General features: G+C 43.6%; 1 protein-coding gene across 2 annotated transcripts in view; it reads left to right on the top strand.

Annotated features, from left to right (window-relative positions):
* The first annotated feature begins 4,047 nt into the window (after positions 1–4,047).
* The window catches only part of PDZRN3 (PDZ domain containing ring finger 3), a 184,693-nt gene continuing 165,160 nt past the window's right edge, over positions 4,048–23,580 (top strand). The window contains exons 1-3 of one of the 2 annotated variants that reach the window (XM_081184002.1): positions 4,048–5,189; positions 15,560–15,646; positions 19,127–19,234. In XM_081184002.1, coding sequence (XP_081040128.1) covers positions 4,470–5,189; positions 15,560–15,646; positions 19,127–19,234 — 915 coding nt within the window. In that variant the 5' untranslated portion in view covers positions 4,048–4,469. The remainder of the gene's footprint in view (positions 5,190–15,559; positions 15,647–19,126; positions 19,235–23,580) is intronic. The other variant, XM_081184003.1, reaches the window with a different exon arrangement.

Genomic DNA, 23,580 nt, shown 5'->3' with positions numbered 1-23,580 from the left:
CCCACTTTTAATTGTGCAAATCTAAAGTTTTGAAATTGTTGTTATTGTTAATTAATTAATTAAATTTCTATATCACCCTTCATCCAATATAAAAATACAAAAATACATCACAATAACAAACAAAAAAACAATTATCCTCCCAACCCGCACACAGTTTAAGAGTCCATAGATTGTTTTATTAGCCAAAGGCCTGGGAGAAAAGGAATGTTTTTGCCTGGCACCTAAAACTATGTAACGAAAGCACCAGGCTAGCCTCCCTGGGGAGAGCTGTCCACAAGCAGAGAGCCCCACAGAAAAGCCCCCTTGTTGTGTTGCTGCCCTCCAAACCTCTCACGGAGGAGGCACACAAAGAAGGGCCTCAGATGATGATTGCAAGGTCCAGGTTGGTTCCTATGGAGAGAGGTGGTCCTAGAGTAGGGGTCAGCAACCTAAAGCCCATGGGCCACAAGCAGCCCATGGGGGGCGTCGTTTAACCAGCCCATGGACCCCCACTACTCACTCGGGGACCCCCGTCGCCCACTCAGTTGGCTCCCGTGTGCTGCGCTAAACCAGCACAGAGCAGAGAGGGGACCACCTTCTGTGACGCTGGCCAGCTTCCCATTGGCTGCAGGAAGGTCCTGCAGCCAATGGGAAGCTGTGCAAGCCTCCTCTGCGCCAGAAGGAGTGCAGGAAATAGTGTTTGTGCGTGCGTGCGCGCACTCACACACTCTGGCCCACCGCAGCGTCTGTGGGACCATGAACCGGCCCAAGCCACAAAAACTTTGCCAACCCCTGTCCTAGAGGTATTGCAGCCCTGAGCTATTTATGTGCTTGAATCTCTCCTACAAGATACTGACAGTCTAGGGGTGCCATTCGACTACTTTGAATCAAGTGACAATTTGCAGCCCTTTCTTGACACCCAAAATCAACTGTCTGAGGAGGCCACAGGACACAACCGAAAAAATTGTGAGGGTATGTAGGGGAAGAGGCAGAATCTACAGTGTGTAGGGTTCAAGCTTGGTAGGCACTTTATAGGTCAAAGCCAGCCAGTTTCCATATAGGCAGGTTGAATAGCTCATTGGAGTGAAGCATTTTGACATTTTTTTTTAAGACTTTGATTTTAGGAAACTTAGCATATGCCCTGAGCCCAAAGAGCAGCGCAAGTTGTGTACAAAATATATATTAATTTTGTCCATTTACTCTTGTTCAGTCCCCGCCTCTTTAAGATTCAGGCTGCAGTCCTATATAGTCTTTATTGGAAGTTAGTCCCACTTAACTCAATGCTGCTTTGTTCCAAGCAGACATGTATAGACTCACACTGCACAGGAATTGCCCTCCCCAATATATCAGCCTGCATTGCAAATATAAAATATACATTAGTTAGAATGCCCATTCACTTTTAAACCTGTTTTCTTCTGCTTCCTCCCTTGCTGAACTGATGCATGGCACACAGAAAAAGCTCAAAAAAGTGCCTTTCAGTGTCTTGTGTGACTCTGCTCTGTGCTTCTTAAGAAACAATAACCCTGTCAACTCAAAATTTTACATTTGGAGTGATACAGGTAGGGCATGAGATCTGCAGTCCAAGTGGTAGGAGTCTCAGCTGTCACTAAAGTCATAGGAAATTTAGAGACTCCGTGCTCATGTGAACCTGAGTTTGAATATGGGCTGAAAGTTCAGCTTGCCCCCAAATGTTTACCTGGGTCTATTCCACCCTTTTGCGAAATCCCATTTGGCCAACTCTTTCTAAGACCTCATTTCAAAACCCTATGGACAACAGTTATTCAGATGTTATTCAAGAGGGTACAGGATGAGATACAACATTTATATCTTGCCCAGAGCCCCTTTTACAAAACCTCCTACCCCAGCCTTCATTACCTGTCTCACAAGTCTGCTAAGAACTGTTAAAAAAAATGCTGCAGACATTGTCCTTTGACCCTGTCTGCTGCCTTTCCCCCACCTCCACAGTCTGCTAAGAGTTGGAGAGGGTGAACAAAGACACTTTTGTCACCCTATACAAAACACGAGGGTATAGGATAGGTAGCCAGATGTCCTATATTTTCCAAGAACTGTGTTAGGGGGAAGGGCTGTGGCTCAGTGGCAGAGTACATAGGTTGCATTCAGAAGGTCCCAGGTTCGATCCCTGGCAAGTAAGGCTGAGAAAGTCTCCTGCTTGAAACTCTGGAAAGGGATTGTCAGTCAGTGTCGATTAGTGGTTCCCAACATTTCCCCCCACAGACCACTTGAAATTTGCCAAGCAAGGATCTTGGTGGATCCCTTAATGACGTTTCTGACTGTTGCAGAAATTGTAATTCCACGGAATTCAAACTGTAATACAACCAAAGACAATGCATGAAATAAAAGAAGCAATAAAGATCCAATATACTCAACACAATGGACAGCTTGTCTTGTCTTCAACCACAAATGCCATGGACCACCAACTAAAGGTAGACCCACAGCAGTTTCCTATGTTTAATTAAGTAATCTAATCTAACCCCCCTGTGCAGTGTAGGAATTCCAGCCTTTCTGCCTAGCCTCTGTGTGAAGACCTCCAGCGATGGAGAGCTTACCGTCTCCTTAGGTTATTGGTTCCATTGACAAACTGCTCATACCATCAAGAAGTGTCTCCTAGTGTTCCACCTGAATCCACCCCAGTCTGTTAGATCTAGCCCTGCCCTCTGGGATAGCAGAGAACAAGTTCTATGGAAAAGATATTTGAAGAACACTGTCGTGTACCTCCCCAGTCTTCTTTTGTCCAGGCTAAACATACCCAGTTCTTCCAATCTTTCCCCACAGAGCTTGTTCACCATACAGCAGACATTCTTCATTTTCCTACTCTGAACACATTACAGTTTGCCAATGTCCTTTTCAAGTGTGGTGCCTAAAACTGGATGCTGTACTCCATTGGCTGGACTAGTGCAGGATAAGGTAGAGCTATTGCTTCTTGTGAACTGGAAACCACAGTTCCATTTGTGCAGCCTGAAACGGCATTAGTCATTTCTGCAGTCACATCCCATAGGTGACTCGTGACCAGCTTGAGATGGACTTAAGTCCTGAGGTCCTTTTGACATATACTACTGCCAAGCCATCCTATAGCAGCGCAGTTCATTTTATTTTCCTAAATGCATTTGTCTGATGAGTTTCATTTTGTTAATTTCAGTTTTCCATTCTGTCAAGGTCATTTTGAATGTTACCTCCATCTTCTGAAGTGTTAGCTATTTCTCCCGGTTCACCTGCAGATTTGTCATCTCTAAGCTGGTATGATAAAAATGTTGATGAGTACCAACCTTAGGAAGGAACTTCAACAAAATCTAATTAAGCTCAACAGCCCTGAATAGCTCCACAAAACAGAACCAACCCTGATGCTCCAGAACTCCACAGCTTCCCAGAAACAACATTTCCCAGTTCCATGTATTGCTGAATATAACATCCTGCCACTCTGTGCCATTCTGTCACAGAATGATCCCCTCCAATTCCACGGAAAATATGCACTCAGGGCTCCACTGTCACCACCTCCAGGTCCACAAAGAAAAACTCACAACTCTGTAGAATGGAGAACACGAGAACCAAACAAAACTGAAAAAGGACATGCCAGAAGCCAGATAACTCTGCAATAAGAAGGAAAGGCAGCTTGCAGAGAGAGGGAGAGACAAGAGTACGGTATGCCACAAATCCATTGCATAAACACCCCACAGCTCCCCTGAACGTCATAAGACCAGATGCCGCCCCAAGAGCATCTCGGAACACAGCCCCACAACAACTCGAGCAAACAGATGAACGCGCACAACTGTGCAAACAGATTCCCATAGCGCTATAACTAAGACCGCACAACCCCCTCCTTTTTCATATCGCCAGCATGCCTTCGTAGAGATGATTGTGCTCACGAATAAACAGCATTCTTAGCTGCGCTGGACAAAAAAGCGCGCGCGCACACACATGAAATTGAGCCAAAAGAGGGGGGGAAAGGGGGGAGAGAGGGGGGCGAGTGCAGGAGGGGTTGGGAAAGGCTGCGTGAAGGAGGGGCGGAAGGAGAAGGGGTGGGGTGGGGGGAAAGTGGGAGAAGGCAGTCCTGCGCTTTCACTAGAATCAATGCGGTAGAGGATTCCTCCCCAGCATTTTCGAGGAAGTCTGAGGCAATTAGTTCAGTCAGTAGACAGCCTGCAGCCAGCCAGTCTAGGCTGCTCCCAAGGACTAGCGGAGGAACCAAGAAAGGAGAGCGGCTGCAGTCATTCCCTAGGATCTCTGCAGTTTGGGGACTTCGAAAGAGAGACAGACAACTGTTTGGGGGAGGCTGTGTGGTTTGCGGGTGGGCGATTTGAAATTTTGGAGGGAGGGGAGGATAGTATTGCAACTCCCCCCCCCCCGCCACCTCTTTCCCCAAGAGGAGTTTTGGAGCGAGCGCTTGCTTGTGCGCGCGCGTTTTCCTTGGGGGTTCCCGCTTGTTTGCGTGTTCCATTTTCCCCCCCCCGAGAGGGTGGGGCGTCGGCGGAGCGATGGGCTTCGAGCTGGACCGCTTCAGCGGCGAGGTGGACCCGGACCTGAAGTGCAACCTGTGCAACAAAGTGCTGGAGGACCCTCTGACCACCCCCTGCGGCCACGTGTTCTGCGCCGGCTGCGTGCTGCCGTGGGTGGTGCAGCAAGGCAGCTGCCCGGTGAAGTGCCGCCGCATGTCGGCCAAGGAGCTCAACCACGTCCTGCCCTTGAAGAGCCTCATCCTCAAGCTGGACATCAAGTGCGCCAACCGGGCGCGCGGCTGCGGCGCCGTGGTCAAGCTGCAGCACCTGGCCGAGCACGCCGAGGCGTGCGGCTACTCGGCGGCCCGCTGCCGCCACCGGGGCTGCGCCGAGGTGCTCAACGCGCGCGACGTGGAGGCGCACATGCGCGAGGCCTGCGCGGCCCGCCCGGCCGGCTCCTGCGAGCGCGGCTGCGGCTTGGCGCTCACGCACGGCGAGCGCCAGGCCGGCTCGCACTGCTGCCTGCAGGCGCTCAAGGCGCACGGCGCCGCCCTGCAGGCGCAGCTGGCCGGCCTGGAGAAGGAGCTCAAGAAGGAGGCGCTGCGCGCCGGCAAGCGGGAAAAGTCGCTCCTGGCGCAGCTCTCGGCCGCCCAGCTCGAGCTCCAGGTGACGGCGCTGCGCTACCAGAAGAAGTTCACCGAGTACAGCGCCCGCCTCGACTCCCTCAGCCGCAGTCTCGCCGCCTCGACGCCCAACAAGGTGAATCCGCACGGAGGCCCGCCTTGGCCCCAGCATCGCCCTTCCTTCCTGCCTGCTCCCCCCCGCCAGCCACTCGCCCTCCATCCTCTCTCAGGCGCAGCAAAGAATCCCGCGGCATCCTGAACAGGCTGCGCCGGTTTCTTTGGGGCAAACATTCCCCCGCTCCCGCTTTGGTGGCTGAAGCGCCCTCTCGCGCCTCTGAGGAAGCAAGTGGCCCAGGCAGGCTCCCCTCTCTCGCACACACCCCGGATGGGACAGCTGCATGTTCCTGCATTGCAGGGCGTTGGACTGGATGCTTCTCAGGGTCCCTTACGTGATGCAGATGCGTTAGTCTGGAAATGAGCTGGGATAGTCGTGGCTTCGAGCTCCGCGTTGGGCAAAAAAGATTATTGCGTCGCGGGGGGGGGGCGGTTGGGCTAGATGACCCTTTTTAGTCCCTTCCAACCGAGCCAAAACTTTGGCATCCCACAGAGGGGCAAAACTCAGAAAGGTAATTACCAGCAACAACAACCAGGGGTCTTGTGACATCTTGCTTTTATGATTTAAGTTGCCACAAGCCCCCTGGTTGCTGCTGTTGTTGGTAGTCATCCTTCTGCCCCCCTCCAAATGACACAGTTTTTGGGTCACAGGACCCAGCGTTTGCGCAGTAAGGCATGGAATCATCCTCCTAGTTTTGTCCCTGTTAAATAATTCCATAAACAGAATGCTGCAGGGTGCGTTTGCATCCTCTCTTCTTTACACCTCCCATATTCAGACCCCTGGCAAGGCAGTTCCAGGACCCCTACAGGACCTCTGAGAATGTGTCATTCATCACATTCAGGGCGAAAGCTAGAGGTTTGGCGCTGATGTTTTAGTGAGAGTAAATACACCTTTGGAACAAGCACAACAAAAGGAGAAGCAGCTCCCGGTCCCAAGTGCCAGACTTTTGGCATCCTGTGGTGAAAGTTGTGTGTGTGTGTAGATAGGTTCCGGGCATACAGAAGGTAGCAGGGAGGAGACAGGATTTTTGTTGTTTATTTTCTTCTCTTTTCCTCATTAGTAAGGCTTGGGAGTCTGCTAAGTGATCAAATCTGTCCCCCGCTTTCCCCTTTGAAATCTATTTTTTTGCCTGCCTGCCCTCCCCCCATCTCCACCTCCCTCTCTCTCCCTTTGCTTACAGACATGTCTGTCAGCTGCAGCTTCAGCCAGCTGGAAGGCTCAACATGAAGGGCAAATATTTACAGCTAAGCTGCTCACCACTAACTTGGGAGAAAGAGGACCTGCCTAGGAAAGGAGGGCTACAGAGAGAGAGGAGGGGGAAGGAGAGTACTATCAAAACATAAGAGAACTTATACCAAGTTCCCATGTTCACTGCGCTACATTTTAAAAATGAAACAGCGTTCTTCTCATAACCGTGACAACTGGCCTCTTGGGCAGTCTTTCAGGTGCTACCTTGTGGGGTTTGTTTACTGCAACATCCGTGTGTGTTTAAACACTTTAGTATTTCCTCTCAAACATGGATGAGTGCTGTTTTTTCCCCTGGAAAGCGTTTTCATATTTTTCCAACACACTCTTCCCACTCATGGCTACATTTGATAGATTTAGTGTTTGAGTCTTGTTTGCATGTTTTGGTCAGAGAGAAAGAAAAACATTAGAAGTTGTAAAGTGGGGGGCACAGAAAATAAGTCTGTTGAGGAAATCCAGATCACAATTTCTTTTCCACTCTTCCTCGCCCCTTAAAAGGGGACTTTTATGAACTCGAAATGGGTGGTTCCTCCTCCCCTGAATTCAACGTTGTTTTTGAATCTCTGTTAGTAACCAGGATCATAGAATAAGGACGCTCCCTGACCTGAAAGCTTTCTAAATGTGACTTGCTAAATAACATATTATTTCTAGAAGAGGCTTAGCTTGAGCATAAGGTCGCTAGGATCAGCCATTACAGAATATGCACAGAATTTAAAATCTTTAAAACTTGCTCTGATTTCCCAGAATAATAGAGCTCAATGGCAGTGTACTTGCAGGATAGATGCAACACTCTTCAGACTGATAGTTCTCCCACCTTTTCTTAAAAAAATAAATAAATCTCTACAGAGTTTAGAGAATGGGGTTTTTGCACCTTTCATGGGCATCTTATGCCAATGAACAGCAGTTCTTTCAGTTAGAAAGTGTTTTCTGGTGTCCAACTTAAATCTCTTCTATCTCACCTTCAGAGAGGGTGGAATTGGCTATCCACATCCATAGAAACAACCTGGGATAGCTCAGTTAGTAGAGCGTGAGACTCTTTAAGTTCATAGTCATGGGTGTGAGCCTGATGTTGGACAAAAGATTCCAATTTCAGGGGGATTGGACCAGATGAACCTCATGGCTTTTTACAACTCTACGATTCCATGATTATTATTAGCTTCTAAGCTCTATGCAGATGTTCTAAAAGCAGCTAAAAGCATTGTATGAGGAAGGGAATAGGATTGCCCCCCCAACTTCCCCTGTCCCCAACCCCAATGTATTGATTACCCCTTGAGTACAATCATACAAGTTGTAAGTGCATATCTGTAGAAGTCCTCCTGTCTATCAGTATGTTCCTTCTGCCCTTTGTTCACATTGCTGGTCCTAATCCTATTATGCTTGTGGTGCTGATATGTAACATCACTTCTACAACCTGAGCTGGCCTTTTCTACATACTGTTGCGTTGCTGACTTCACCATCATTCAAAGCAGATCCTGAAACGGTTCTCCTTTTATGAGATCCTGCTGCTTGGGTGACAGTCCCAAAGTGTCGCTAGTTCCTTCTTCTAGTTCTGAGGTCTGCGCTCAGCCCCTACCACTGGTGCATGAATATTCATTGTTTATCCATCTGCTAGTGGCTATCTGGCACTTTCAGAGGTGGTATGTCCCTGCCCTTACCCCCTGTGTTACAGCAACCTTTTCAAATGTCTTCCTTGTTGCTTGGAATAAGACTGTGTTTTATTTACATTGGTGCACACCATCACTGTAGATAAAGTTGACTCACATTGGGGTGCTGATTTCCACTGGGTTCCTGCTAGGATGCCCCTTCCTGATGTGAAACCAGTGTCTGGATACCCATGAGAGAGTGTGAAATGCACACAGCTTCCTTAATTTCCCTATGTCCTAAGCACTTGAAATTGTTCAAGCCTGATTCTGCAATTCACAGTTGCTAAGGAAGCAAGCTGTGTGCATCTCATAGTATGTTTTTGTGAGTGTCCAGACATGGAGTGATCTCATCATTGGAATATGTAATGTCTGAATCAACTTTTGGTCTTTGTAACTGTTCTGTGGCATTATTAGATTACTCAACTGGGTGTTTTAGTTGCTATTAAAAAAAAAAAGCACATAGCCCCCCAGATAGTGTCTACAGTACGCAGTGTGTGCAGCAATGTTTTCATCAGATTTATGGACACAGCTGGTTAACATGACTGTTTGTTTTCAGGCTGTCCACAAAAAGGCTGTTATGCACTTTTCAGAAAAAGGCAGCGTGTAATCTGCAGAAAGCCAAAAGGTGTCATGTCACCACAAAACTGTGGTGTAGTGCTCAATCAATTACATGTCTTTCACAGCCATTCGGGCAACTTTCCAAGATTAACAGTTTCAGCCAGAAGAAGTGCAATTAGAAAATATAAATCTTTGTGCGCTGGAGAATTGTGAAGGAAGACCAGCACGGGGATTGTCCTGCCACATGGCTCGCTTCGCTGGCGTGTGTATGGGGAGGGAATGGCTTGCTTCCAGTATTTTGATCCCTGGATTATTTAATCAGACAGCGATGTCAACATAGTTGTGTGCTGCGAAGGGCAAAGGATATAAGCAAGTGGCCAGGCATGCACACTGGGCTCAGGGATTTTGTAGATTCCAAAATATTCAGGCTAGCTGTAGCACCTAATATAAAACAGTGTCGTTCAATAGATTCAACCGCTATGGTCTTGTGACATCAAAACCCAATTTGGGAATGCTACAATTTGGATTGGGAGAATTTTGCGAATATCTTAATGTCCTTAGGTTCTTATCTCTAATCAGATGTCTATAGTCCAAATCCTACAGACAATTTGGAGCTTCCACTTCCAGCTACTGTGGTTTCCTGCCCAAGACAAGTGGGACAAGACCATTTTACTGCTGCTTTGAAAACCATTCTACCAAATAGTTCAAGGCTTACTGAAAAGAGGCACATCCATAGTGCCTTGAAATCCTGCCTTCTCGCTTTGTCTAAGACCATCACCTTGTACATTCTGCCATTTAATATCCAGCAGTGAGAAATATTAGTCATGCAACACATGGCTGTCCTGGCATGATTTGCAGTTCCAGTGCCATGCTATATGCTAAGCCGTTGTGCTGGTACTGCAGTCATGTTGCTCCATCTTGGGCACAGCATGACTCCTAGGGTTGAGCCACTTTGTTATTTTAGCTTTTAGTCTGGGTTAACGGTTTCTGGTACCATATTTACGTGTCCCTTTTTAAAAATTATCTAGAAGTATTTCTGCCTGTGCAGTCAGTGCAATAAGAAACCATCGCAAATTGAATTTTAGGGAGATGGTAGAATCAATGATATGAGGTACTCGGAGGAGGGAGTGCTAAGTGGGCTTGGCACGTGACTGACGAGTGAATTTTAAGGAACAACAGAATCTAGAGGGTTCTTTGATTCATATATCTTTCAGGCACAACATCTAGGCAGGGGAAAAGTCTGATAGCCGAGGTGTTCCAAGGTATTCTAAGTCTGTAATTCAATAACATGGAAGCAGTCTCCATTTAATTCAGTGGAGGTTACTTCAGGATTGCATTCTAAGGGCAGAATTCTCTTCTTCACTTCATAGTTTGCCTTATGATCCCAACCATTTAATTGGAAGCAGAATTTTCCCACTTTCTGTATACAGTGGACCCTCTGGATACGAACTTAACGGTAATTCATTCCGGGGGTCTGTCCGCAACCTGAAAAGTCTGTATCCAGAGGCGCCACTTCTGCGCATGCATGTGCAGTGAAACTTGGAAGTATAAACTTCCGGGTTTGACATATTAGCAAGCTGAAGTTTACGTATCTAGAAGGATACGTAAGTAGAGGTACAACTGTACTTAAATGGTGCTTCCCCTGCCCCTCCCACTTCCTAAACAGCTATTACTGGCAAATGGTAAATTACCCAGAAACCTTCTGTGACTCAGTGGTGAAACTGAACCTATTGTTTGAGAATCTGTGTGCTAACCCATTCTAATGGGATTGGCTGAGAAATGAGGAAAGTTACGTTTTTACTCAAGAAGTGAGAACACTCCCAGTGTTCAGAATCAAATGTAGAAGGTCGCTTCCTAGCTCCAAAATACTAAGCTGGGATCTGAAGCAATTTCCAGAATTATGTTTAAGAGCTTGACTCAGCTGTGGGTAAGCAGCATGCCAGAACGATCAGATTTGTTGTAGAATCAGATGATCTGAGCTGGGTGGGGTTAAGCATGACCATTTGCAATAAAATGCTTTAAAATAATAATAATAATTTAGAGTGACAGTGGTAAGTTGTAAAGGAGGCGACTCTTTTAAGAGCTGTTATTTAAAATGGCATTAATATCAAGATGTGAATTTCAAAAGGGCTGTTGGAGCAACAAGTTGTTAGTCCCTTGTGTCGTGGTGCTTTAGAAGCACATCTGCTAGAATTATCACCCAGTTTCCTCCCTCGTATTACTGTGCTAAAATGCAAACAGCGGATCAGTTATGGATATGCATGGCAAGCTAGCAGAAATCTTTTTAAATGCTTAGAACGTTTGTTTGTTTTTAACTGCCAAATATTGTGATGATTTTTATTTTTACTTTTTAAACTAGCTGGTTGATGCATTGCAGATCTTTCTATTTCTCACTCGTCCCCACCATTCTTCTTTTGCTGAGAAACAATCCAATAGTAATGGAAACCTTTTTCTTCAAACTTTAATTATAGCTACCATCCTGAGTGCAGTCACAGGGTTTTGTGACAATAACATTCTTATGTTTCCATTTCTGAACTTATTAGACCTTAAAAGTGGCCTCACAGGACTGGAAGTTTTTGCCTTGAAATATTATCTGACGTCTGGGCCAGGGGGTTTCCGGGAAAACAGTTTCACCTCTTATTCCACTGCTCTCCTTTTAGAAGAGTCGAGCATGCTAGAAAGCCAGTTAAAGGCAACAAGAGAAAAGAAAAGAGCTGGGTATTTCTTGAGGCTGATTTTTGATGCACAATCCTGTATTCCCACTCACAAGTCTTAAGTCTCATTTAGTTCAACTGGTCTTACTACAAGGTACAGTAAACTCTAAACTTATGTGGGGTTGTGTTCCAGGGATAGAGCATAAAGCCCAAATCTTGTATAGTCCAAACTCAGTGGATGCAATGGTGGTTGGGATTGCCAAAATTTTATTTCCTGGATGCCTGACCCCTTTCTATTTTGTAAAAAAATAATTTAAAAAATTGCCAAGTGTGTAAAGCTGAATGTGCACAAGTTAAATGTGCATAAGTTGTGGGTCTACTGTCAATGGCTACAGGATTTCAGCTTCATTGTTACAAATGAGACACAAATCAATCCGTTATGGGGGAAGGAATATGACTGAAATAAGTGAGACTTGCTTCTAAGTAAAAAGGATTTGGGGGTAAGAATATGCTGTGCCTTGCTCTACCACTAAACAACATTATAGTCCCAAGTATAAACTGCTGTGCAGTTTTACAAGTTAATTTGGATCTCTAGATTTCTGTAATTTATACCAGCTGATACTAGCTCTGGGCTTTTTTCTTTCATAGGAGTGACAGGAAAATATATGATGGCTTGAGCAACTCAGCAGAATGTTTCTCAATGTTAATATAGTTTGACTGACAGCTTCACACTGAAATGCCAAAACGGTGGAGGGGGTGGGGAGCCAAGCTTAAAGCATCTGCATTGCGTTATTAGGCAACAATTGTAATTTATGCCATTAATTGGATATGGAAACCAGACATGTTAAATAACTTCCTCAAATTCATGTGTTTGTTTATAACATTTTCATCTTTATAGAATCATAGAATTGTGGATTCTGAAGGGACCATGAGGGTCATCTAGTTCAATCCCCTGCAATGCCAAAACCTTTCGCCCAATGTGGGGCTCAAACCCACAACCCTGAGATTAAGAGCCTCATGCACTGCCTACGTGAGCTATGGTGTCTGGGATGATTCAAGGTTCATGTGGCTGCCTTTTTCCTGTTTGTTTTTTTCCTAGCAGGGAGGCTGCAGAGGCTGCTGATGTGCACCTGATTATCATCACCCCAGATTAAATTTTAAGATGGCTCAGACTGAAAATTTAAATAATCAAATTAAATATTTTGAATGGCTTTCGATCATAATTCTTCATTAATAATAATAATAATAATAATAATAATAATAATACAGTGGTGCTTTACACCACTATATACATAATAATTTACAAACAACAGATATGGTTGGCTCCTGTGAGACAGCATTTAAAAAAATTAAGACCTTTACAAGTTGTAATATTTATGTTAAAAATGCACACTGTTTTAGTCCAAAACAATGTTTAACTCATGGTGAGATTGGAAATGTTGTAAAGATTCATGGTTGCCACAATCAACCAGGCAGTTATCTGGGTGTGTGATTGTCCGTATCAAATGCTAAAGATACCCACTTGCCATCATCTATACATAATAATAGTGTTGGTGGGAAGGCAGCCCATTGAGAACTAAGCGTTCATAATGATAATTGAGTATCTGTTGCAAAATAATAAAGGAAAACTGGGTTGAGCGGAATGAATTCTTATTGTATAAGTATAATCACTTAGTTTAAAACAAAACATGCATTCTCTCTTTGGTATGCAGCAATGAATTGTGCTTTACTTCTTTATTATTTTCATTAAGAAGAGTTTGGATTTGATATCCCGCTTTATCACTACCCTAAGGAGTCTCAAAGCGGCTAACAATCTCCTTTCCCTTCCTCTCCCACAACAAACACTCTGTGAGGTGAGTGAAGCTGAGAGACTTCAGAGAAGTGTGACTGGCCCAAGGTCACCCAGCAGCTGCATGTGGAGGAGCAGGGAATCAAACCTGTTTTACCAAATTATGAGTCCACCGCTCTTAACCACTACACCACACTGGCTCTCACTATTAAATCCCACTATAGGGGCAAAAGCACCCAGGCAATCATGGCGTTTACTGTTGTGGTTAAATAATAACCAGAGAGCTTGCTCTTCCAGTGGCTTGAATGATGCATGACTTCTTCAAGAACCCAAATAGTTGGAACGTACAAAACTACACATGGCTTGATTCAAAGCCAGTTGAGGGGGACATCAGTGTTCTCCATGGTTCCAAAAAGCTTTGTGATCAGGCTGCTATGAATAATAGTTGGTGTTTTATTTTTAAAAAATATATCCCTTGACTGGAGCCTTTGGGCATTGGAGTCCAACATCATTTGAAGGGTAACAGGTCTGTCTGCCTCCCCCCTCCCCCCATTCAAAGCACAGGTGGACCAGAACTAAAATTTGAGTGGGGTGGGGATAATGCATGCAGCGAGAATTTACAGTGGGGGAAATACAATGGGAAGCAGGCTTTGGGGAAGCCATAGAGCCTGATGATATAGTTCAGCTCATTATAAAAGAAATTTATATTTCATTGTATCAACTTTTTATATTTATTTAAAAACAGAGGTCAAAGTTACTGAGCTGCACCTTCTCCAGATATACAGGGCTTGGTCCTTTTTCATTTGTTTCTTTTCATTTCTCTACTTTCTTAGTGTCATTTCATTCATGCCAGTGAACTTTCTTTGGCACAGAAATGTGTGGAGGGATACGTCAGTTGTTGTATTCTTTGGTATTATTGGTCGGAGATTAAAAAGTACTAGAAGAATCCTCCAACTCTCCCAGGAAATAAAATGCTGCCACTTAATGAATCGGATCAATTCCCCATCGAGCACAGTAACGCCAACCCTGAGTGGAGTGCGTCTTGAACTCTGCTCTCCAGGATCTCAAGTAGAAGTTGTTCCCAGCCCTGCTACCTGATACCCTATTAAGTGGAGCTGAAAGAGCTCAGACTTGAATCCTCATACATGCGAAGTATGCATTCTCCTTCTGAGCTATGGCCTCTCCCTTTCAGAATTGAGAAAGGGGGATGTTATGCTAGCACATGGCATTCCTATATTTGGGAACAAACTCTGCAGCAGACCAAGGCGACTTGGTCAGGAAACTGCTTCATAGCATGCATGCATTATTATTTCTGTAATTAAATGTATTAAACATTAATGGAGAGTTTCCCTGCAGAGTTTTCCTGTAGGATCCAAAATACTTAGTGATGGATGCAGTACTGAGAAGGCATCTGCAGACAAATGATTATTAAACTTAACTTTCTTGGTCTAAAGGGAGGGGAAGTTGTCATTACATGACCAACATTCCTACAAATGCTTTGTTAGTAATGCCATTCCACTTCCTGGAACTTTCTTTCATAGGCACACATTGTTCAGTTGTAACAACTGAATGCAGTCAAACCACTGTGAGTTTTTTGGTGTGGTGGCTAATCTTGTAGACACTGTGGTATGAGGTGGAATATCAAGCATAGCATCTAATTCAAGGGGCCTCCAGGTATTTGGTGAGGCTAATTGCCAGAATTGTGTAAAAATGATTGTGTGCATCAGTCTTTGGTATGGAAAATGTCTACACAGTTTTTGTCTGCTATCATACTTGGTGCCTTCTTTATCAATTGCTTCCTAATTTATCTATTTTTTTTAAATCCCTTCCCAGATCCATAGAGATTTAGTGCAGGCATCCCCAACCTTTGGCCCTCCAAATGTTTTGGACTACAATTCCCATCATCCCTGACCACTGGTCCTGTTAGCTACGGATCATGGGAGTTGTAGGCGAAAACATCTGGGGGGCCGCAGGTTGGGGATGCCTGATTTAGTGCAAATGTCATCTCACTAAATAAAATGTATACAGTCAGGAAGCAGATGTGGAAGGAGGGCAAGAGAGAGAACCATAAGAAGTCCTTGCATTGAGAGTATCTGTGATGGAGAACCCAGCTGTATTCACTCAATTACTGCTGAATGTGAACCTCCATTCATGTTTCTCTCAGGGAGGTGAGCTTTGCTAATAACCACAACCAGTAACTTTGGCTTTTGTGTCACCAGCACCCCAATCTATTCAGTAAGAATTTCAGGATAAGAACTAGCAACAGCTTCACCTTAATATGAGCTGATTTCCTTGATCCAGTACTGAACCTTCAGGAAAACTTGACCCTCAAACGATTTTCACTAGAATCTGTGGAGAAAATACAGCTCTGTGTCCTCAAGTGTTTTTATGGGTAGAAGCCCTCATCAAACACCAGCTTTTAATGTCATTTTTATGAAGAAAAGCCTGCCCTAAGCTTGCCAGTGTTCAAAGAGTTAAATTGACTTTCCCTGTTCTTTATAGGGTGAAGAGACTAAAGCGCTGACGCTTGTTCTTCATCGTGATTCTGGGTCTCTTGGATTTAATATAATTGGTGGTCGGCCATGCATGGTATGTTAATCATTGATGTATATATGTGTTTCTTATTAGCATTGGGACCTTTTTTTGCAGTGGAGGGGATGCTGTTAGGCACATATTCTGCTCTAGAAAGTATTATTTACATGGGCTATCTTCACTTGAACAAATGCTACCCCTATGGATACATTCGCGCCTCTCATGATGTGTTCCCATAGGCATCTGGTTGGCCGCTGTTGAGAGCAAGGATGCTGACTAGGTGAGCCTTTGGTCTGTTCCACCAGAGCTTTTACTTTCATCTTAGGTAACAGCATAGGGGTGTTCCATCGTACGCACTATGAGGCATGTTCTGTCTCTGCTGAACAAGATAATGTCTGCACGTAATGCCAAGCCAAGCAATAGCTTAGTGCAAATGCACAGGCTCCCAGAGGGGAGACTGCAACCACTTTGCTCCTCTTCTGGTCCTGGTGCCGCTGTGAGGTTAAATATCTTAGATATCTTAGAAGTCTTTGCTTCCTGTCTGAACCTGAGTTTGACCACATGCTAAGCCAAACTGTGACTTAGCTCCCAGCTGCAGGAGGACCGGAGGATGAGCAAAGCAGCCTCAATCTTGTCCAGGGTTCAAAATTAGCAGGGCGCCAGGCACATTTTGCGACGAAAGATTCTCCCATTTGCGAGCACCTCAGAAAGTCTGGGTGCCATTTTTTTGTGCCTGGCTGACATTCAAGGATTACTGAAATGTATTTGCTTTGAAGCCTCGAAGTATGTGTTAAGGATAGACAACATATTAAGGAGTTTAACAATAAAGAGTAGAGTGTTTTGAAAACTGAAGTACGGTGCCAGGATTTTTTAAATTGTAAACACCAAATTAAACATGTATTAACAATTTCTGATATTAAGTGTGTCACTTATGTGAATTGCATATTAGTTCATACTTATCAAAATAATAAATAAAAAGTGTTGCCGACCCCCCCCCCCACTCCCCTGTGGCGGCTAGATGTTCTGTTTTGGCACCCACAGCCCAGGTCCCAGAAGCCATTTGGCTCCTAGCTTTTCTATCCCAGTTTCTAACACTTGACTCTGGGATACCATGCATTCACCCTAACCTATGGTTTCTTAGACACTGTGTGCAATCTGTATGATGATATTTAGTTTGGGACTTCATGGTTTCACCTCAGCTTTTGCTTGCCCTGGGCTTGGGGCTTCTTGTAACTTAAAACAAACTCTTCATATTTATTGGTTGTTGTCGTACTGTATGAACAAAATCAACAGACCTCCCAAGTCTGCCTTGTAATGTATGAAAGGAGGGAGGCTTATTTTCTTGTATAAAGGTTTCTTTGAAATAATTTGGCAAGCTTGTTGGCTAATGCACTTTAATTAAACCGTTTCCTTGTATTTAGCAGCATTTTAATGACACTTCTGTGCAATCTCATTGATGGTGCTAAAGATCCCTAAAGATGTTTACCCAATTAACAAAAGTCGCTTGATAGATTTATCTCGTTCACTGGTATATAGTTATAGATGGGATTGGGCTGGGAATTGTCACATACAGCGGAATCCTGTGTGTGTTTAATCAGAAGTAAGTTATGTTTCGGTCAATAGAGTTTATTCCCAGGTACATATGACTAGAATTGCAGCATAAACCACATATTATGCTATTATATACTTAGCCGCTGAACTGTTACAGATTAGTTTTTCCATTTTACAGCCCAATGAAAGTATGGACTGTTCAGAATCTTTAGGGAGTTGGATCAGCCGTAACGAACAACAATTATGTAGCACTCTGCTGCCAGGCTCATACTTTTCTCTTTTTTTGCAGGGGGAGTGACATTATGAGCACCATCTCTCCACCCTGCATTGAAAAAGCTTAAAATATGCAAATATTGTACTTATAAAACAACTTTTTTTTGTAAAGTCGCAGGGTTGAGCCAAATGCTCTCCTATTTTTGCCATGTGTAGTAAGTTTTTTCCATAACTGTTTGCAGACATTCTTTGCCCTTTCTCTCTACTTCTTCACTGTCATTTCTCCACAAGTAATCCAAGCAAGTTAGGGATCCTGTTCTGGATACGATGATGCCAAGCTCCTGCGCAGCCAGTCAGTTTTTACTATATCTGACCTTAGTTGCTAAATGTAACCCATTTAGAGCGAAGGCAATATTCATGTATACGTTAGAGCAGTTTTTGCCAATAATTTTTTTGGGCAACAATGAAACACTTTTTCAGTCCTGTTATAGAAGGGCGAACCCCTTTTTTCAGCAATCAGTATTTCAGCTCAGTTCTACGCAGCAATGTTCTGAAACTACCTTGTAGAGTTCAGCTTACATGAGAAGCTGCCTTCTACTGAACCACACCACTCGTCCATCTAGCTCAGCTTTGTTTATACTAACTGGCAGCATCTGTCCAGGGTTTGAGACAGGAACTTTTTTCCATACCTACCTGAGACCTTCTACATGCAAGGCAGATGCTCTGTGCATAGATCTGTGAGGTCTTGGAGCAACGCAAACTTATTCTAAACTTTATTGTTTCCCTAACAGACAAGAGCTGTGTTACCAATGCCGAAATCTAAATGCTGTTCCTTAATAAGCATTCTTCCAAGCCCTAGCTGGGCTATGTGCCTTCCCCTCCTTTCACCACTATTCTTATGCAGTAGGTTTGGGTTGGGTTGCCCTGCAGGTCACGAGAGAACTGTAAAAGGGGAATGGCCTATAGCTCAGTGGCAGAGACCATGCTTTGGGAGCAGAACATCTCAAGTTCAGCCTCTGGCATCTGTAGGTAGGGCTGGGGTAGATTCACATGGCTGATAAAAAGAACTGTCAGATTTAAAAAAAAACAAGGGAACAGATTACAGCAACAGATTAAACAACAACAACAACAACAACCCAGTAGCTGACTATTGGAAACAAAAACTGCAAATCTGTCAATTACAACAGTGGTGGGCAGGGTTCTGGTAGAAAACTACAGTTAAATGCTATGAAGGCATGGGAGAAGTGGACATCCCCTGGCACCCAACAGGAAAGGGAGCTGGTAAACATGTCTGGGGAGTGAGTTACACAGGTTAGGTGCTGCCAAAGAAATGGATCTTTCTTCCGGAAGACAGGGATCTTGGGTCCAAAGGCAGAGGCACCTGGAGATCAGCCTCCAGTGCGGTTCATGTGGGGAAGGATGGCTCTCTCTTCTCTTCCACCTCTGCCTTTAGGTGAGACCACTGGTGGGCAGAGAAATGGAAGAACCTCACATTCCCTCGCTTTCTATTTTACCTGGAAAATCCAAAACGGTGGCACCTTTGAACGGTGGCAAGGTAAACACCTACCTGTCTGTGGCTGCGTTTGGCATTTACCCACAGAAAGTGTGAGTGTGCTATACTGCTGGGGCACTGGGCAGCAGGGTACTGAAATGTCCATATGCCGTGCAGTGCTTAAATGGTGACCAGTGCCATGAATTCAACATGCTTCAATCTTAACCGGTGTTTACATTCTTCTTTCCTCCCCCCCCCCCCAATTTTCTTTCTTTTCAAAGGACAATCAAGACGGCTCATCTAGCGAAGGAATTTTTGTCTCTAAAATAGCAGACAGCGGGCCTGCTGCCAAAGAAGGAGGGCTGCAGATTCACGACAGGATTATTGAAGTAAGAAGGCTATGTTGGATCATTCCTGATGGGCAGAATTCCCTCTCTATTCTTTTGTGTATGGGATAGCTAAGGATCTCTGGCCTGGGAGAGTTGTGATGTGGGTAGCAGAGGCTAAAAGACCGGGCAGCTCAAATATGCTCAACTTGCTTCAATGCTGACCTTCCTGGCTTTAGGTACAGTTCTTATCTAAATATAGAGGCCAGATTATGGAAGGTATGTGCATGTCCTGGCATTTTGAGGAGCTAGCATGTACTTGGTATGCTGCAGTTATTTCTTTCTGAAGCTGTTGGAGACGTGAAGTTATTTAGTTAAAACCATATGCGAAGGCAAGTATCTGTTGTGAGAACTGTGACTTTATTTAGCTTGGTTTCTAAGGCATTTCCCCCCCAAGAGGACCAAAATGTTTTGAACAGATGATAAAGGACAGAAGCCCCTGTTAAGTGAGCTTTTAAAGCACATTGTGATGAGCTTTCCTGAGAAATTCCTTGAAGGGTTACTGAGCACTCTCTTTTTTTTTTTTAAGTTCGTAGTCTGGAGTTCTTCCCATTTTCCTAACATTTTGACTGTTTGAAAAAGTTGTTCCTGTTGTCAAGATCATTACTTAAGATGATAGTTTGAGCTTAAGGGGAATGTTTGATTTATGGAACGGAAATCGGCTAACTGCAAATCAGATTCCATTGTTGTCTATATTAGAATTTGTTCATTTTCTTTCATTGTTGCAAAAGCGGGGAAGTTGGGGAACTACTTTTATTTTTATTTAAGGAAAAGTGCTGCTTTTGTAGCCAAAGATAGCATGGAACAGCCAGTTTCCCCAAGACATGGAATTCCTTTGCTCTTATGTTCTGCAAATGAGCAATAAACAGCTGTTAAAGATTTTCTGTTGGCAAAGCGTGATATATATATTTGCTATATTCTGCGTTGATAAAGAAAACTGCATTCAACAGTGTTTTTTTTGTAAGAGGAGAAAATATTATGGAGAACATTTTGTGCTAGAAAGCATGTTTAAAGGTGCAAATGGAGCAAGCCAACACACATATTATTTTTTTTAATTCAACTGATTTCAAGTTATAATAAATTTTGGAGCAGGCTATCTGCAAAAAACACCTAGTTGGTGGGCATTCATGCAATCCTTTCAGTATAAAATGTTTTAGGACCTGAAAATATTTTTGTTCCCTTCAACCACTCCATTAGCAGTGGATCTTTGTCAACTTTGTAATACTTGAGGACATGCACAAAAAGACTGCCATCTCTGATTATCTTGTTAATATTGTGTAATATGTAGAAGCAGGATGGAGGCTCAGGTGTGCGGCAAGAGAAGAAAGAGGGTAGAAAGGCTATATATGAAGCAAGGTAAAGTGAGCACTAAATACCTCATCTTGCCCAGAATAGGAAGGCTCCTGACATTTGCCTTCTTGAGACTCTTCAAATTAAAGCTGAATGCAAACAATAGTTAAAGCATGCAGTATAATCTGTGCAAATTTACTTGAAAGTAAGCCCCATCATGTTCATGTAGGAGCAGAGAGATGTTACTCTTCATTTTGAAGAAGTAAATCATACAGACAACCTTTCATCGTCTTTGAGTGTAGGTGCTTGTGAAAAATAAACTGGCTATGAAAATAACAGTATAGGTGTGTGTTTCCTTCTACAAAGGAGCAGCTTGTAAACCACTACATAATTTTACATGTACCGATTAGCTTTTGGCTATGCATATCCACACGCACAGTGATGAATCTCACCTTAATAAGTTACTCTCCTGAAACAAAAATGGAATATCTCTGCAGTTTAAAGGTTGTTCATTTGTGCCATAATATTAACAGTTGATGATTCTTGCCCCCCAAAGTGGGTTTGTAGCGACCAAAGAGTAGAATTTGAGTTCCATACATGTACAGAAAAATGTTACTAGAGGGGGGGGGGAAATAAGCATGGCATTTTATTAGCATCATCGTCAATTTCCTGTGTGTGTCCACTGAGCAGAAATCTTCAGGCTTCAAAGGCTCATAATGCCTGCATAAGTTATCTTCAGTGCATTGCGATAGCCTTAGCAGGAAGAGGGAGCTTGTGATGGTTGAACGTTTGAACCATGTTTTATCTCTTTAATGTCCAAACACATTAACGCTATCTGGACTCCCTCACAGAATCCAATCTAATGTCTGAGGGCAAAGATACATTTCAAAGGTGACCTTGTCCAGCTGAATAAAAGAATGTGGAGCTAAGGAATAGTGATGTCACTGTAGTTATTAATCAGTCGACGAAGGTGTCTTCTGCTGAGCAATTGAAACATATTATATTAGATTTATTGATCTGGGTCCTAGTTTTATCATCCTGGCTAACTAGCAGAGTGGAGACGGCAATCCACTCTGTAGAACAGCAAGACGGAGTGCTGTCTTTTAAATAGCAAGTTACAGTGCAATTTACCCCATGCTGCTCTTCAGCAATATCCATTCATCCATGTTCCACTGAATGAATGGAGCAGTTCTTTGCATGTGATAATGATAACCTCTGAAGGTGCCTGTGCATGTGAAATAAGACAGTTTAAAAATGTGTGGCAATGTCTTTGGCTGGTTTAATACTCTACAGGCTCAGTTTATTGCCCTATACTAGTTTCCCATGAACATGCTAATCTGGGACACTGTGTTCCTTTCCACTAGTGTACATGTTATCTGAAGTGTGGATTGTACAGGGTGAGCCCTTTAAAAGAGGCCCTGTGGATACAGAGTACACACGTTCCACAGGGCCTCTTTTAAAAGACTCACCCTGTAGTTGGCGTCACTAAAAATAAATAAAAAATCTACCGTCTGGTAACCAAGGGCAAATCTTGACTATAGGACCTAGTTCATTTGGAATGAAACAGTGTACAAGACAGTTTGGATATAATGCTAAGCCAGGGAGGAGCAAAGTGGTACCATTATGATTAACCATGTTGTGCAAACAAGGCCAATGCCAGGATGATCCTGGAGCAATCTTCAAAATGTAAAAGAAGAAGAAGAATAAAACTTAATAGCAGAATTTGCAAGCATTAATCTGTTTAATTGGTATGCTCCAGTTGGGGGGGCTGTGCTGCAGTTAAAACAACTAAGAACAAGTTGTGGTATTTGGGAAGATTTCAGAGCCTATGCATTGTGTGGAAATGGTATCCCACCTAGCCCACTTCCAGGCACTTCTAAGTTGCAAGTGCAAAATCTGCAAAATGATGGCTGTAATTTGGAGCTCGCCCTCTTTTAAAGCCGTTCAAGTTGGTGGCCACCACTGCATCCTGTTGGATTGAATTCCTTAGTTTAACTATGTGCTGGGTGGATTCCCTAATATCAAAACTCTCATTAATACACTTTTATTAAATGAATGACCTTTTCTATCAAGATCAAGTGCTTTCACACATTGCTGAGCTCGTGGAAAAACCTCCATGTCAACACTGATATGATTTGAGGGGTTTTTAGTGATCCGTAACATCAGCTAGGAAACTACACCTTATGGGCACTTTCAAACAATGTTCATGTATTTGCAGAGATGGACACTACCTCATAAATCAAAACGTATTTTTAAACCCAAAGTAGCTAGCAACCTCTTAGCTATTGTTTACATGGTCAAAGGGCAACTGAAGTGAACCAAGTTGAAAGATAAAAGCAGACGCTAATGATGCAATCAAGCCATAATAAATAACTCTGAAGCCTGCTGATTTCTGTGGCAGAATAAGACACGTGCTTCCATCTTTTGCACTAAAATTAAAGGACAGTTAAAAGTGCTTACCTTTGCTTGGATTGCACCTTAAATAATTCAGAACCTCACAGTTGTCTCCTGCTTTCAAGTTAAGTGATTAGTGTCTATTGTGGAATGAATCTGTCTTGATAGCCGATTCATAATTACACGTGTGTCTTGTTAACGGATATGCAATGATGTCAGAATGATAATTAACAATGTTGTAAATGAAAAGACCCAGAGATTCCCTCCTTGCACAAAGAAAACCCAAGTCCACTGATGTCTAGACGACACGAGCAAGTCATAAGGAACATATACTTAAAAATAACTTCAGTATACAAGCCCAGAAAGTACGAAGTTTGAAAATATGATGCACAACATCATTTCTCCCCTTCTATCCTTTATCCATAAGCTCACAAGTTTTTCAGAGTTATTATTTTTAAACGCTTGAAGGCATAGATTTCTTTTCATCGGAGAACTGGGGGAAGGCAATTTTCATTATTGCAAGTTAGTGAAGTGCTATAGCACTGCTTGAGTGAACAAATATTTTGTCTCTTCTCTCCCCTCCCACAACACCCCAGTGTATGAGATAACTTTTTTTTGTTAGGCTACCGGTACAGTTTCCAGGGAGGATGATTGCATTTCAACTA

Source organism: Podarcis bocagei (genome assembly GCF_964188305.1).
Source record: "Podarcis bocagei genome assembly, chromosome: 2".
Lineage (NCBI taxonomy): Eukaryota > Metazoa > Chordata > Lepidosauria > Squamata > Lacertidae > Podarcis > Podarcis bocagei.
This window is presented reverse-complemented; position numbering and strand designations above follow the sequence as displayed.